Source organism: Python bivittatus, unplaced genomic scaffold (genome assembly GCF_059951505.1).
Source record: "Python bivittatus isolate LINGU-HERP-01145 unplaced genomic scaffold, Pbiv_v1 ctg000580_np1212, whole genome shotgun sequence".
Classification (NCBI taxonomy): domain Eukaryota; kingdom Metazoa; phylum Chordata; class Lepidosauria; order Squamata; family Pythonidae; genus Python; species Python bivittatus.
Genome location: NW_028277087.1, coordinates 19,813,777 through 19,829,563, shown reverse-complemented (window position 1 = coordinate 19,829,563; position 15,787 = coordinate 19,813,777). Strand labels below are relative to the sequence as shown.

The window sequence follows — 15,787 nt, the reverse complement described above, 5'->3', positions numbered from 1 at the left end:
TTACACCATTCCTTAGTGTAAATAATCGGCTCTTGTCTAGGTTGTCTTCCAATGCTTCTACAGTGAGCAGCCCCATAAAATGATATCAAGAACTGTTAATGAATAGTAGACTAACATTATTATAGATAAATATATCAATTTACAGAACAGGGGCAGGGTCTTGATATTCTAAGGTGAAGGATGGATAGATGTTAAGAGAGATGAGACTTTTGAAAGGCAATATGCTTAGCCCATCCATGGTTCAGTGGCATGGAGGCTAATTTCCTTCTGATCCAATATAAAAAACCCTTGCATTTCAGCAAGATGTGCAGTGGGATCATTTAAAGAAAAAGTAACAAGTAAAGTAAGGTTATTTGCTATGACACATATCCACAAGGTTGCTAAGACAACATCTTGAGTAATTTCCAAAATATTTTATTAGTTTTTTCCCCCTTTCCTCTCTATGGGTTTGTTTTTAAAAAGCAGGGAAAATTAAAGCAATGCACCTTTCTTCTCAAAAACCTGAGAGAGTCAGAGATAAGATTAATCTCCACTCTCTCAGCCTTATGGGAAAAAAACATTTTGCAAATAAGGAGTAATGTTTTTTCACATATAGCCTAATAAACTAACTTCTGCAAATGGCAGTCACTGGAAAGGACTTCTCTTGCAGATCTTAATATTAGGACAGATTCATTTCCTTGGAATATTACAAGTACATAATGAAACAGGCATCCTTCCAAAAGGCAAGTTCTAAGCTGTTTGCAGCTTTAGAAGTCAGAAGTAACATCTTAAATTGAATCTGGAAAACAACTTGCATGCAGTGCAGATTTTTAAATATTGGAGTGGTGCTGTGCACTTGTTAGCAGCCAATTTGTTTCATTTTTGGCAATTAAAGATTGCCGCACACTCTTCAAAAATAGCCTATATATATTTTTATTTATTTATTAAATTTCTCCCCGCTAAAGCATTCAGCAATAATTTCAAGGTGATGAAACCAAGACATGGATGGATAATTCCTCTGGGATCAGACAGACACTAGAACATTCAGTTAGCATAGGAAAAATACTTGCACAATACGCTCTTTTCCATCACCAACATCTGGTAGTGTACATTATGGGAGACACTTGAAAACCATGAACCTGACCTTTCAGGAATAGCACAGCTCTTCAAGAACAAGTTAAATACTAAGCCCCAAACCAGAGAATTGGCTAATATTTAGTCTGAAATAACCTCAGGTGGTTCACTTTCCTGCTCTTCATTACTGAATCCAGGCAATATTTAAGATGTAGCCCAGGAGGTAGTTATTTCTGTAGGCTTTCTGCATTAGCAATAGGGATTGCCCCATTAACATAGCTACTCTCAGCTGGCAAAGAACTCTTCTGCCCTATTCGAAGTTATGATTAAACTACAAGTTGGGTAATCAAGTAAACTTATAATTAACTGAGGAAATAGTTTATTAATTTAAAAAATAATTGAGCATTAACTTCTACAATTATATTATTTCTAATACTATAACTCATAGGCAGCTGGCATTTTTCATCATCTCACATGCAGAAAATTCCTACTTTTCAGCCAGTAAGTGTTAAGATGTGGATGATCATAATATACAAAGAAGAGAAAACATGCAATTTTTCTTTTTTACTCATATGATGGAACACTAATATAATTTGCTAATAGTAACCCCTTTCAGTTTTGATTTTTATATTTGCACTCACCTCTGCCAGCTCTTTGATTTGTTTAGAAGATACATCATAGGTGTCAAGCCTTTGAAGCAAAGGAATGTGATATAGCACATGTGTTGCGTAATTGCAAAGGTGACAAACAGGGTTGGCTTGATACTGGGGGTCATTCAAACACAGGTCTGTTAAACGAGGTAACCTTGCCAAATTGGTAATTTCCTTTGCAAAAGAAAAAAGTGAAACTTTTAATCTCCAGAACTACTCTGGGCTTCACCATTCAGAGAAAACTTACAGGAAGTTAGGAATAAAAACAAACTTAAATAGTCCAATGTTAAGCTTTCTTAGCCCCAAATAACCTTTCTCTATATTGCAGCATTAGGGTAACAGAATGATCTTAACTTAATGACACAGAATCTGCTATGCATGTAAAAGGTCTTGGATTCCATTCCTAGCAATTCTAATTTAAAGAACTATACCACCACCCATTCCATCTTTTTAATCATTCCACACACATTTTAAACCCAGCTATATTTTTGTAGACTGAGGTAGTCAACATCCTTTTTTTATCCCACCTTTATTATTTTTGTAAATAACTCAAGTTATACTTCTTCCTCCTCCTATTTTCCCCACAATAACAACCCTGTGAGGTGAGTTGGGCTGAGAGTGAGAGACTGGCTCAAAGTCACCCAGCCGGCTTTCATGCCTTAAGAAAACAGGAAAAAATTGGGGATTATAATAGGAAAATAGGAGAAAATGTGGGGATAATAGGAGGAGGAAGGAGTATTAAGTATGTTCGCCACCTTGAGTTATCTATAAAAATAATAAAGACTACCTAGATTGAGGTAGTCAACATCCCAACAAGACTACATAGGTAGTCTTCCATTTCTTGTTCTGTATGGGGTTGCACTACCCCAAACAGAACCAGTGTACAATATACGGATCCTTCTGGACTCAGAGCTCCTATCAGGAATAGGTGGCAATTGGGTCCAGGGGATGAATGAGAAGACAGCAATTACCTTAAATGAGCATATTCTGTTCCCAGATAAATTTAATTTTTCTATGCTTTCACTTGGATCCAAGCAGTTTCCTAAAATAGAAAAGGAACAAAATCATTCATGAACTTTTCCCTCTGTTCTAATCTTGGTTGCTCTTCAAAAAGCTAAGCAGGGTGAGATCTGGTTAGTGGTTAGATAGAAGGACACCTGGAAACCCAAGGCTATAGGCTAGATTGGGAAGTTTGAAAAAATCCCAGGGAAGAAGATGGTCTCATAAATTCTATATTGTTGCCAAGAAAACTGCATGGACATATCCATGGAAGAATTAGGAACAGAGTTTGATTCGAGAGGCCTTTTTTTTCTTTCAAGGATTTCTAGTAAACTGTAATAGCATTCAAGCAACTGCAATAGAACAATTTCTATAGAAAAATAAATTTGTCCATACAGGGACAAATCTTTTTCAAAAACATATTGGATCAGCCTGCCAATCTAGCATTCTGTTTTCCACAACAGCCAACCAGCTGCCTCTGGAAGTTCATAGGCAGACCTGAAGGCAAAAGCCCTCTCCTGATGTAGACAGTAAGGAAGATGACCTTGACAGAGATATGCAAGATCTGTTGCCAGTCATCTTCCTTACTCTCTACACCCATTAATGCTAATAATATTCAGAAATATGACACCTCTGATCCAGAATGGTCATAGTTCCTGTTATGCTTATTATTTGTACATATTGAAAAAAATGTGTAACAAAATGGAACTTATTCCCTGGTAATAGAACAATCACTTGAAGAAATCCCACTTAGATAAGACCATTTAGCCTAAGGTCTAAAATCTTAGTTGTACCACTACATAGCATGGAACACAAAAGTTTCACACTAAATGACAAGCCACTGTGCAAGAGAAGGGCTCCAAGGTAGAAAAGTTATTCACTATTGTTTGCCCCATTAATGATATGCAAAATATGCAAAATACAATGTATCTTGTACCAATTTTACTAATATTGTTTTCTGCAAGATTGAGTTCCTTCAGTCTCACCAATGAGGTCAGCCCCTGCAAAAAAATACAGTAGAATATTGTATTTAGAATCATAGAACATTGCAAACCCTTAATAAATGTTGTGGGTGAATGATCAAGGAATAGTAAGATTTTATAAGTTAATTTTAGCTATTCTTCAAACCAGACATACATTAGATTATGTTGCATAAAGCAAATTATTTTAGAAAACAATTTTAAACTAAGCTGTATTTTGTCTAATTTTCAACGTGTTTCCTCAGAAGTAAGACAAACTATATTCAGCCTACAACCATTGTCAAATCTGTGGACAGCAGGCCTTTTACAGCTATTTTATTTAGCAGATTCCTAATAATTTTCTTCCTTTAGCATGGCTAATAGCATTGCAATTGTGGAACTCTCTCTGAAGAAAAAGTACAGCTAGCTTTTATGCTGTTTTAAATTACAATGGAAGACATCCTAGGTTCATCCAGACACTTGCAGAGTTATTTCTACTCCAGAACAAGATCCTTTTAGAGTATCCTTTTCAAATGAATATTATTTTAATATTTGGTTGGGTGGTTATTTTATTAACTTGTTTTAGAATAGGTAACTTTAATGTTGATTTTATCTTCTGGTTCACCATTCTTCATTCCTTCAGAAGGAAGAGGGGAAAAAAAGAAAAACAAGGAAGAGAAAAAAAGGGAAGGGAAGGAAGAATCAGGGTTTTTTACAATTATTAGTTGATTGGAAAATGTAACTAATCAACTGTATAACTAGGATACTTAAGAGATTAGTATTGCTGAGATTATGTATGTATTGTTGCTAAATATTCTGATCAGAAAATGCTTTTGGTGTGAGTGGAATAAAGTGGACAAGCTGTTCTACTGCTTCCTACACAATCTTTAAATTATCTTTTCTCCCACTTGCCTAACCCTACAAAGAAGAGACAGATGAGAATCAATAGCCCCGCAAAACCCAATCTTACCTTTATTTCTTTAATCTGATTCCCGTTAAGCCAAAGTACCTCCAGCTTTCTTAGCATCTCCAGATTTTCAATAATTGAAATCATATTGCAATACAGGTAAAGTTTTTGCAAAAGAACACATTTTTCCAAGCCAGCAATTTTCTGCAAAGAAATTAAAGTCACAAATGAGGAAACTGCAGAATTTCCAGAAAATTGAACTGGAGTTAAGGGGAAATGCCTTAACCACACTGACACAGTGTCATCTGAACCTGGGCACATGAAGTTTTAATTCCACTGTCATGCAACTCATTAGATGAACATAAACAAACCACTATTTTCTCAGAGTCCCCCTTCTCCCCATATACACAGACCTGGGCTTTTCCAAATACTTCTGGGATAATGTAAAGACCTTTAACCACTTAAAATGAACTATTATTGCTTTCAAAATGTCTTAATGTTGCAGTAGGTCTGCAATTCAGGATTCTAATGTGCAAATATAAATCTGAAACAAGGGAGAAGTTAGTCTTTCCTGAGTCAAGTTTGATTTCTGAAAAATTCAGATACATCCATGTAATTTTCTTGGCAACAATACAGAAATAGTTCAATGCTCCCTTCTTCAAGCAATTAGGATTTGCTAGTGGTTTTCCATCCAAGTTCTAATCAGATCTGGCCCTGCTTTTCAAGATCAGCAAAGGCTGAACAGGTAGCTGGACAGCATCAATTTCTACACTGAGGGTGAGGTATGAGCTGAAAGGCAAATTTGTGGATGAGAAATGGGTTGAGAGTTTTTACTTTGGCAACACTTCTCTTTCCTTTGCTGAGACTGCTGTCAGACTTGAAATCTAAGTATACAAGCTGAAGCTTCAGGGCTATATTCTGTCCAAAAAATACTTAGGTGAGGCCTATAAATTCATTAATATGTTGTGCAAAATACTATGTCCTAGAACATTCTAATCTTGGAAAGGCCCACGCTAAGGTTGGAATGGCCTGCTTTTGAGTCAGAACATTCTGTGACAAAATATTTTGGACACCCCATATTGCAACCATATCTTAATTGTTAACGTGACAGAAGGGGGGAATTATTAAATACATGTCTAGAAAGTAATGTTTTTGACTATAACTAGTGTTAAGTAAAATTAAGAGAGTTGGTGTTTTCACTGAGGCTATTAGAAGGTGTTTGGTGTGTCTTAGAAATCCTAGTCCTAGGCTTTGCTGCTAGGAAAATACTGGTGCTGCCAAGCCCAGTGTAATTATCAGCTGCAATGAAGATGTTATAACCACCAACATAGAGAACAGTTTGAAGAACACTGAGGTTTTTTTCAAGCTGGGAGAAAAAATTGATGAGAACACACAGTGGATGAGCAAATAGTAAAGAGTATCATGACACCAGATTGCTCAATCGGGTACAACACTGGGATGGCAAAAAGACAACAACAATAATAATAAAAAAACTGGGTGGAAAAATGGTTGTGGGGTGTGTTATGAATAACAATATCTCCACTAGAATTTGTGAAAAAACATGAAAAGTTCATGTGGCATAACTTAGCAGGAACCCAAAGCAGAAGATGAATAGAATCAGGAAGTAGAGCCTCATTAGACAATTGTATTCTTCAGAAGCCAGGCCTGCTCTCAAGTACTTTTGTACTTAATCCAAAACATTCTAGTTTTCAACCAATGTTTACCTCAAAATGGAAAAAAATAATGAATAAAAATAAATGAAAAAGAAATAAAATCTCTTCTTGTTCACATACTACTTTTTCTAGCACAGTCCTGGGTGTACCACCCAAAGATTTAGTGCAATCTTCAACTCAGAAAAAGTTGCAGAAGAGTACAAATTAAATGAAGACTTCCTGATCCACTGGAGATTAAAATGCTAACCTCTAAGTCATACTTACTGTCAAACAGCATTCAGCTATCCATAACTCTTTAAGAAACGGACAATTCTCTAAATCAGAAATCCACTGGATGTTCTGTCTAACGAGAGTCAGTCTTGTTAAATTGGGGAAATGAGACAGGCCTACTATTCTGGGGTAGCCAGAGAAAAACATCTCCAAGCTTTTTGCTGAAGTTCCTTCTTGCTCAATTCTTTCATAAGATAATCCATTACTCGTACACTGGAAGAAACAGATAAAGATTGTTAATGTTTTTCTTCATGATTAAGAGAGAAAACTAGTAGTAAATTCAAACTAGATTGAAATATCCAGAGGAACTACGTAAGTATTTATTTTGATCCAATACTAAATGCAGGGAGCCCTTAAGTTGCTTACTTCACTGACTTGACTTTTTAAAAACTAGTCTTTTACACTGCAATTTACCAACTGGAAGTCCAGTCTGCATCCCTTTTGGCTTCCAAGACTGCAAGGACCACGTTGTCAGGCCTAGCCCAAGGAACTCCAGGAGACCATGTAGATCCAGTTCAGCAATGTTTATTAGCTACAACCTCTAGCAAGAATCCTCCCAGACTGAAACCTCAGTTCCCAAAGTCAGCCAGTCAAAACAGAGTGAATTCCTCAGGGAGGTGCCAACCTCATCCTCTTATCTCTTCCTCACCCCTCAGGAGACGAAAGAGCATGTTTCCCTCCCTGAGTTTGGCCTTCATAATTCCATTCCGTCACACACGTGCATCTCAATGATTTTTCACATGCATCTCAATGATTTTCACTTTAGTTGAGAAAATCTCATTTATATTATACAAGGCTTTGCCATCTGCCCTTATAGTCATGTGATAGCTAAACTAAATCATGAGCAGTAAAACATAGGAATAAGTAGTAAAACTGCACAGGGGGAGAATTGTGCCAAAGATCCTTGCTGCTATTACTTCCGGGATTTGCAGGAATTTGGAGGGAAGTGAATCAGTGGGTAGGTTTACACAACTCAATTAAGTAAAAACAAAATAAATCTCACATGCTTAGTGCAATGTTTGAACTCAGTCATTATGATTTGTAAACTATAGTATATGGTATAAAACATTGTGCAAATTTATCTTATTATGGTTTCATCAATAAGCCATAGTTAAACAATGGTTTTGTATGATGTGTGAACTAAGCCAGAGTAGTAGAGCAAATACACCTGGCCCTTCCATCCTTGGTCAATTTAAAAGAAAAATACTTATCACCACTATCTATAACCTGAAGGAAAGGGTAAGCTATGTGTTTATAAAAGGAAACATATGGAACGATTTTCAAATATGACAGGGTTCAAACTGCATTTGGAGCTATGTAAGAAAGAAACAGTCTTTCTTGGAATGCTGAAGGCATACCAGTTTGTAAATAAATTCAAATATTATGAAACTAAAGGAAACTAAACCTCAATAACATTGCACCCTTGCAACTTCCCAAGGAGGGAGAGTAGAACATAGCAAGAACTACCCTACTCTAGGAAGCCAAAGTCCTGTTTCCAGCAACTATATGCTTCTGTTTATTTCACAACAGGCATGAAGTCCTCCTTTGCTGTCTATCACCATTTTATGTATGTATGTATGTATGTATGTATGTATGTATGTATGTATGTATGTATTTAAAAGTTTATATGGCCACCCATCTACCAAAAGGAACTCCTGAGTGGCAAACAATAAAAACACAATAAAATTATCAAAAATAATTAAAGCAAAAAAGACAACATTGAAGCCCCTATTAAAACTCACATCCATAGATCAAACACAGCATGTCAGCCCATTAACATTTTATACTTAAGAAATAAATCTGGAAAACCATATTTATTCATGATGACCTGATATGTTAATAAAAAATAATCACAATTTTCAAAAGTAATGTGTTCACACCATATGCTCATCAATCATTACCTTAATCAGTTTATAGAATTAACCACATTTAGCATGCCATGCAAGCACAGGTAGAGAACACGTGTTTATCGGAAACAGGGTAATGACATTAGTGAAATGAATATCATGATCACGGCCTGCTTAAGACCAGTGAAGTATTCAGTTGAGTATCCTGCTCCTCACAATGACAGAGGGATGCTTACAAGGAAGAATGAAAGCAGATAGTCCACCACAGTCTCCCTAAAGACTTCAATAGTTGAACTTGCAGCTTCTGTATAGTCCTCATAAAAATATCCACTAATAAACCTATCCTATTTGCATACAGCCCTGAAAAGTATTCTTAGGATTTCTTGATTTTATATTCCTAAAGACTGCCCCCTTTACAGATTATACAGTAACAAGGAACATTCCTCCTATACATGCAAGTGCAAACTACAAGGGCGATAATCAATTAAAATATATATTGCATATTGTAAAAGGTGCCAAATAATCCTATTAAACAATAAAGAACAACAAAGAAAGATAGGCAGTGTATGTAGCAATAATGACAAGAGTTAATTTGCTTCCCTTGTACTGCCAATAAAGCCTGTATGTAATATATACAATTCATTTTAACCTGCCATAATTAAAGGTTTGGTTCATGTACAACACTGAAAAATAAATATTTAATAACCTTACACAAATTCTGAACAGTGAATTGAAGGGATATGATATCAGAGGAGACAAATATGACATTTTTAGGCCCAGCTGTAAGATCAGAGGGGAAGGTAATTATTGTATGTCATTTTATTTGACTGCTCTTATGTATTTCCAAATATTTAGACTATCAAAGAGGTTTTTAAAGACATGCTAAAACTTACCAATTCTTTAATTATTTCATCAGAAGCAATCTGGTTTTGAGATTCACTCTGTATCATTTTCTGAGCATTTCAGCTTAACAGACATAGTTCACAGCTAGAGATAAGAATAAAAATGCAATAACTTGCTAAGAAACGAGTTATAAATCCAGGACTCAGCTGTTAATGGAGAATATGAGAGGACACAAATGGTAAAAGATAAACTTTAAGATACCAGATCCCAAGCTCTAGAGCATTTCAGAACTCTAAAGCAGTGTTTCCCATCCTTGGCAACTTTCAGATACATGGATTTCAACTCCCAGAATTCTCAGTAATTGCCATAGTTGTTGAAGAATTCAAGATATTGAAGACCACACACATCAAGAAGTTACCAAGGTTAGAAAATACTGCTCTAGAGCCAATCTTAAACTAGCAAATGCATAGCCCAGTTCAGGGATTTCCAACCCTTTAGGATGAGTAGGCACTTTCAGAATTTTAAGATAATGTCATGGTGCTCTCAGCAAATGGCTTCCACATAAAGAGTGCCTATTCACAAAATATTTGCCAAGGTGAGAGATAGCAACCACAAAATACCCATTTACCAGGAGAGTAAACATTGTTCCCCACAACTGACTTTTCATTCATTCATTCATTCATTCATTCATTCATTCATTCATTCATTCATGTTAGATTTTAGTAGTATAATCAAAATTATATATTCATTCATATATATATATATATATATGAATATATATGAATGTATATATATAATTTTGATTATACTACTAAAATCTAATACATACATATACTACTAAAATCTAATACAAACTAAAGTTAAAAGAAAAGGAGGAGTGCAAGAAAAAAGAAAAAAGAGAGAGAAGAGGAAAAGTAAGAATAAGAAAAAAGAAAAATATGAAGAATTGATTTCCAACCTTCACCACAACAGATATAAACAGATTTAGTGATTCTTCACCCTCTCTAAGGTTACAAACATTTATCTCTTCATCCCATATCACATCTCTTATCTATAAAGCATCATCTTTTCAGTCCTAGTGTCAGAAGACAGTCCATCAAGGGTTGCCAGAGGTAACAACATATCTTGTTTTGACCTTGATCAAATAAACCAACTTTAAATTCCTTCCTTTTACTTCTAACAGTCTTGATCTTTAGTTCATTCAAATATTGCCATAGAATTTGATTTTTCTTCCTTTCTTGTCACATTGTATAGAGTTCAATACTTTAACAAGACTCTTTTGTAAATCCAGTAGGAAAAAATTATCCAGGTCACTCTCTTAGTTTGTCATTTGTATTTCCATTTTAAATTTTAAAGCCTTAGTCAATTTCTTTTGTAGATCCAGTCAAACATCCTTTTCTAAGTCATTGTCTTGGCCTGTCAGTTGTAAATCCACTTTCCATACCATCTTTATCTTGTCAGCTAAAATTTGTTCTACAACTGGCATTTCTTCAATAACATCTTTTGGACATAGTCTATCCATAGAAGCAGACATCATTACTGACATTGTTGATAGCATAGCTGCTATTTTCTGATTCCATTCTTCAAAAGTCTCCTTCAGTATTTTCATTGTTAGAACATTTTGCAACATTTTACAGCTTTGTAAATCTTTCCTCTACCTAAAAAATTTAGTCCCTCTAGTGTCCAGTTTTTGAAATCATGAAATTACTTATCTTTGTTCTGTCTTGTAAAAAACTAAGCAGAATCTATTTCCCACAAGAAGCTGTTTGTTCTTTATAATTAATTCCAAAATCCTATTGTAAAAGTTTCAATATTCCAAATTTATCAGGACCCTTATAACTTATCTGGACTGTTTATAACTTTCTAAGATCAACATCTTATTTACCTTTTTGCTGTTTATTTCAGATTCTTTAAATTCTTACGTTTATGATTAAAATTTTATTTCATTCAGGATTGAAAGCAGACTCACCTGGTGTTTCCAAACTTGTCAGTCTGGAGGTCTCTAATAGCTTAATAGTAGTTAATGAACAATTTCTGAAAGTGATTAGAAAGTGAAGTTTGCAAACTTAGTGTCCTTTAAAAGTCTCTGCCATGGTTGCAAGCAAGATGACTAATCTGTCATCTCCTGTTACTCAAACATGTGGAAAACCGCTGTCCTGCAGTGTCCTCGCGAGCAGCAGCTGTCCAGAGCACATGTGGGCAATCTCCCATCCTCTCCTTATCTGGAGACATTCCAAGGAACCGGTCTATTCATCAGTTCCTTGGTCTTTGCTGTGGTTATTGGCTCCGCAAAAGTTAGCCATACCTCCCCTGGAAGCCAATTGACTTTGGATTCCTGATGCCCCCTTCCACTCCAGCCTTTTGTGCTTCATTTTTTGTGAGCAGATGTTCAATTGCTCAAATTGCAGCTAGCTATCTTTTTTTATTTTATTTTATCAGAATACTAATGCAACAGCTAATAAAAGAGACTGATGCTTTGCTTTCCTTTTTTAAAAATTTATTTTAAAATTAAGAAGGGGCAGGAAACCTGGCAGATATAAAAGGTGATGTCTGCAAGTACTCTGATGTTCAAGAGTGATCAGGACTCCAGATCCAACCTGCAAGTCATTATATAATCACATACAGATCTATTCAAAAGTATATATAGATTACAGGTAATCCAAAACACAGATTAACTGGCAAGATTTTAGCACCCAAGTTCTAGAATTCTTTTCATTAACTGCCTCTGACTCTCTACCTTTTGATGATTGGTAAAAATCACATTTTCATTCCCCCCCCCCCAATAATTAGGATATTTGAGGAATGAAGTAGGTTCTGCTTAATTGTTGTATTTTTACTACATCTGAATGGGTTACTCAAAACAGTAATGTTTTGGAAGAAAATTACACAACACATCTAGAATACACTGGTTATGAAGTATGAAATTCCTCATTAACATGCATTTACAAAAAAAAAATCAGATATTTTAGATGCATGACTCTATCTTCTATAAAATACACAAAAGCCTGTTTGCTGCTGTAAAACTTTATAAGTTAATAAAGGTGAAAAGAGCTTTATTATAATAAAATGCTCATAAAAATGCTAAGTGTTATTGTGACTAGCAATATTTGTAGGACATAAGAGAACATGAATGTTAAAATCGTAATATTCCAGAAGACCCTTCATTAGAACAGCATTCTATATCTAGAGAACATGATTCCACAGACACATTCCCCACAAAAAAAAGGCATACACACTGAACAATGAAACTGTTCTAGTTTCATTGCTAGGTTCATGCAACACAATGAATCCCAAACCTACTTTAACAAAATGCAAATGCTGTGTTCGTATAGCATGTTATGCACAAATACATATTATAGTACAATGTGACAGTATGGTTCATGTAATGTGACATGCTACAAGTGTGTGTTTAAACCACAACCTGACCCCTTAAACTACAAACTACCCACATCCATTTTAATCTAGTCAAGTATATTCTGCAAACCCAGCCACTGGGTGATATTGAGCTGCTATTTCTGAACTTATGAGGAGGAAGCGGGGTGATATGACCATGAATGTGGCTTCATGAAAGACTGGAGGAAATACAAGGTGGAGTCCTTGGGCTTCTCTGAGCTTGGTTCTTTTCTTGCAAACGTTTCGTTACTCGGCTAGGTAACATCTTCAGTGCTAGAATGGAATGGGGTTTGCTCTCTGTTTATATACTGTGGCATGCCCTGCCAGTGTTGGTGGGGGTTTTGTTTTGTTTTATTTTTTCCTTCTGGTAGTTCCTTGATTAGGGTATTGTTTACTGCTTGATTATATGTCTGGTGGTAATTCTAGCACTGAAGATGTGACCTAGCTGGGTAACGAAACGTTTGCAAGAAAACAACCAAGCTCAGGGAATCCCAAGGACTCCACAGTTCAACCCTGAGCTACACATATTCTATTGGAAATACAAGGTAAATAAATTAAATGCTTCTCTTTCTTCCATTCTAACAATAGGGAGTTCAAATATAAAAGAGCACATAGAGCAAGCTGAACTGCCTCGAATCATTTTGAGCAAGTCCTCCAAAGAGGAACGCGTTTCCAGTAAAAGATGAAGAGGAATTCCAGAATAACCCACGGAGGAAGGAAGGTGCTTCTCTTTTAAGGGGGGCAAAAGGAGGCACGTTCCCAGTTTGGAGCCCTCAAAATGTATCACAGAATAATTCCATAGCCTGGGTTGACCGGAATCCTAGTCCAACCCATTCGAAGGACACCTGTTTAGGGAAGGCGATGGAGCAGGGACGAACCCTCCTTCCCAGCGGCCACCACTCACCTGCCTGGAGCCTAAATTGCTGCCCAAGCAAGTCCAGGCTGTGTACAACAGAGGCCTCTCTCGTCACCTAGGCAACCACATTTTCTCGCCCATTGCCAAGCCCCGGCCAACCAGAGGAGGCGAAGCGACAGCGTGATGGCACGTGATCTGGCCCCACTGTGAGGAGGAACGACGGTTCCTCAGCCGAGCGGGGCTTTCCTTGAGTTGCACGGAGGTGCCTTCAGGATGCCTTCGGTTGGCGCAGCCCGAGCGAGGTGACGCTTTTTTGTCTTAAGAATGGTCTGTTGCTCATTACTGTACTATATTGGGGCAAATGCCTCTTGCTGCCGTTTAATGCCAAGCACTGAGGCTTCATGGAATACCGTAGGGCTGGGGTCCAGGCGAGGGTTCACTTGGCTGGAGCTTGAACTGTTTAGGGAAGAAAAATCTCCATTGACTTCAGAGAGGCTGTAATTAATTAAATGTAAATGTCTGAGTCCTTTCTCTCTCTCTCTCACTGCACACTTACTTGGAAGAAAGTCTTATTTAACTCAGTCAGATTTACTTTGGAGTAAACAGTTTTAATTGCACCTGACAACTTGTGTTGATTATATTAGAATTTAATTCTAAATAAACATATATGGATTCAAGCTAAATAGGATATACAAATATGCATATGTTTGGGGCTGGTTATCAGGGCCTTCCTTCACCAGTTTATTGCCTGCTCTGTTAAAACAATATGATTTATTACTATTTATTTCATTCTATACCAATTCCACTCCTGAAGGTGGCATTTTTTCTGCCTTCATAAAACAAAATGTAACCTTTTCTGTTAAATAAAGTTAAATAAATGCCATCCATAATAATAAGAGTCAAAATTTACAAATCTGCTATAGTAACTGTGTAGTAAAACTTACATTTAAATATGCTTATTCAGTAATATCTACAGAAATAATGATTACTATGACTATAATTACTATGAAGTAGAAAAGGAGTAGCAAGGGTAGTAAAAATTTATAAATGTGGGGGTAAAATGTATAATACTAGAAACAGAAGGATGAGTAATCAATTATATTTTTTAACATTCTAGGAGTTTGTAATATTCTGATTTACTGTTTCATATTTAAAATGAATAAAACAAATAATTCTGACTACAGCTGTAAAAACAAATTATTTGATTTACCACACTCTCAATCTTGAGATTTTGTCTCAGCTTCCAATATTTCACATAGATTCATTTGCCTTTTGTGACTTAGTATATCAGGTGATACATATTAAAGATGATTATGTGCCATCAAGTTGTTTTTGACTCTTAGCAACTACGTAGGTTTTCTCCATGAACATATTCAAGATAAAGTAATGTACAATTTGTCATTGTGAGTCATACTTAGTAACTGTGAACTCAGTGATTAAACTGATTTATCTAGTACTTTTTGAATGGATTAATTGATTGTATTTAAGCAAGATTCTGAATATATTTGTCTTTTAGAAGATATTTAAGAAAAAGTATTTAATATAATTGCTTGTTGCATATACTGTGCCATATTCCATTGAACTTGCACATTTGTAAATAAAGATATTATCAAAAAGATACTGACTGGATTCATATACATTAAAGCAAGATTTAATTATTGGTATTGAAGGAACAATCACTGTTCATGCTAAGCCATAAACTATGATTTACATCACAATGATTGGATTCTCACAATCCAAAATCAAATCACATTTCATCTTAGAATAATGTGTGAACCAGGCATATGTATTCCCATTACTCTGTTTAAATCTATGAGGTCAGCCAGTGGTGACCCCCCCTCCCAAACTGAATATAGTAATCTAACTGTAGAGATAAAATAAGGAATATGATTGAGCAGTAAGATGTAGTGGTTAAAGTATTGATTAGAATTATAGGGTTGGGAGGAAACCTGGAGGTCTTCTACTCCAACCAGGTTGTGATCCTAGCCCAACTAGAACTGGGAAGATCCAGGTTCAGCAAACTCAGCCATGAAGCTCACTAGGAGACTTTGGAGCAAAGACTATCTCATAACAACATATCCAGAGAATTGTGAAGATAATGAATTTGGTGAATGATGGTAAAAGAGGGGGAGAAAAGCATGTACTACCCTGAGTTCTTTGAAGACAAGTTATAAATGCACTAAAAACAGGAAGTAAAGGAAAACATAGTGGTCTAGAGTGACAGTTTTTGAGATCTCAGACCACCCAACCACTAATTCTATTTGTAGAATTCTGCCTTAGCAAAATTATTTGCCCATCAAAACTACAAAAACACTCTGAGGTATGTGAAGTGCCACT

General features: G+C 35.9%; 1 protein-coding gene across 1 annotated transcript in view; it reads right to left on the bottom strand.

The window, feature by feature from the left end:
* LRRC9 (leucine rich repeat containing 9) overlaps positions 1 to 9,308 on the bottom strand; it is a 65,458-nt gene extending 56,150 nt beyond the window's left edge. The window contains exons 1-6 of the mRNA XM_088149718.1: positions 9,252 to 9,308; positions 6,506 to 6,724; positions 4,632 to 4,772; positions 3,640 to 3,703; positions 2,675 to 2,745; positions 1,695 to 1,877 (exon numbers count right to left, since the gene is read on the bottom strand). Coding sequence (XP_088005844.1) covers positions 1,695 to 1,877; positions 2,675 to 2,745; positions 3,640 to 3,703; positions 4,632 to 4,772; positions 6,506 to 6,724; positions 9,252 to 9,308 — 735 coding nt within the window. The remainder of the gene's footprint in view (positions 1 to 1,694; positions 1,878 to 2,674; positions 2,746 to 3,639; positions 3,704 to 4,631; positions 4,773 to 6,505; positions 6,725 to 9,251) is intronic.
* Positions 9,309 to 15,787: the final 6,479 nt, after the last annotated feature.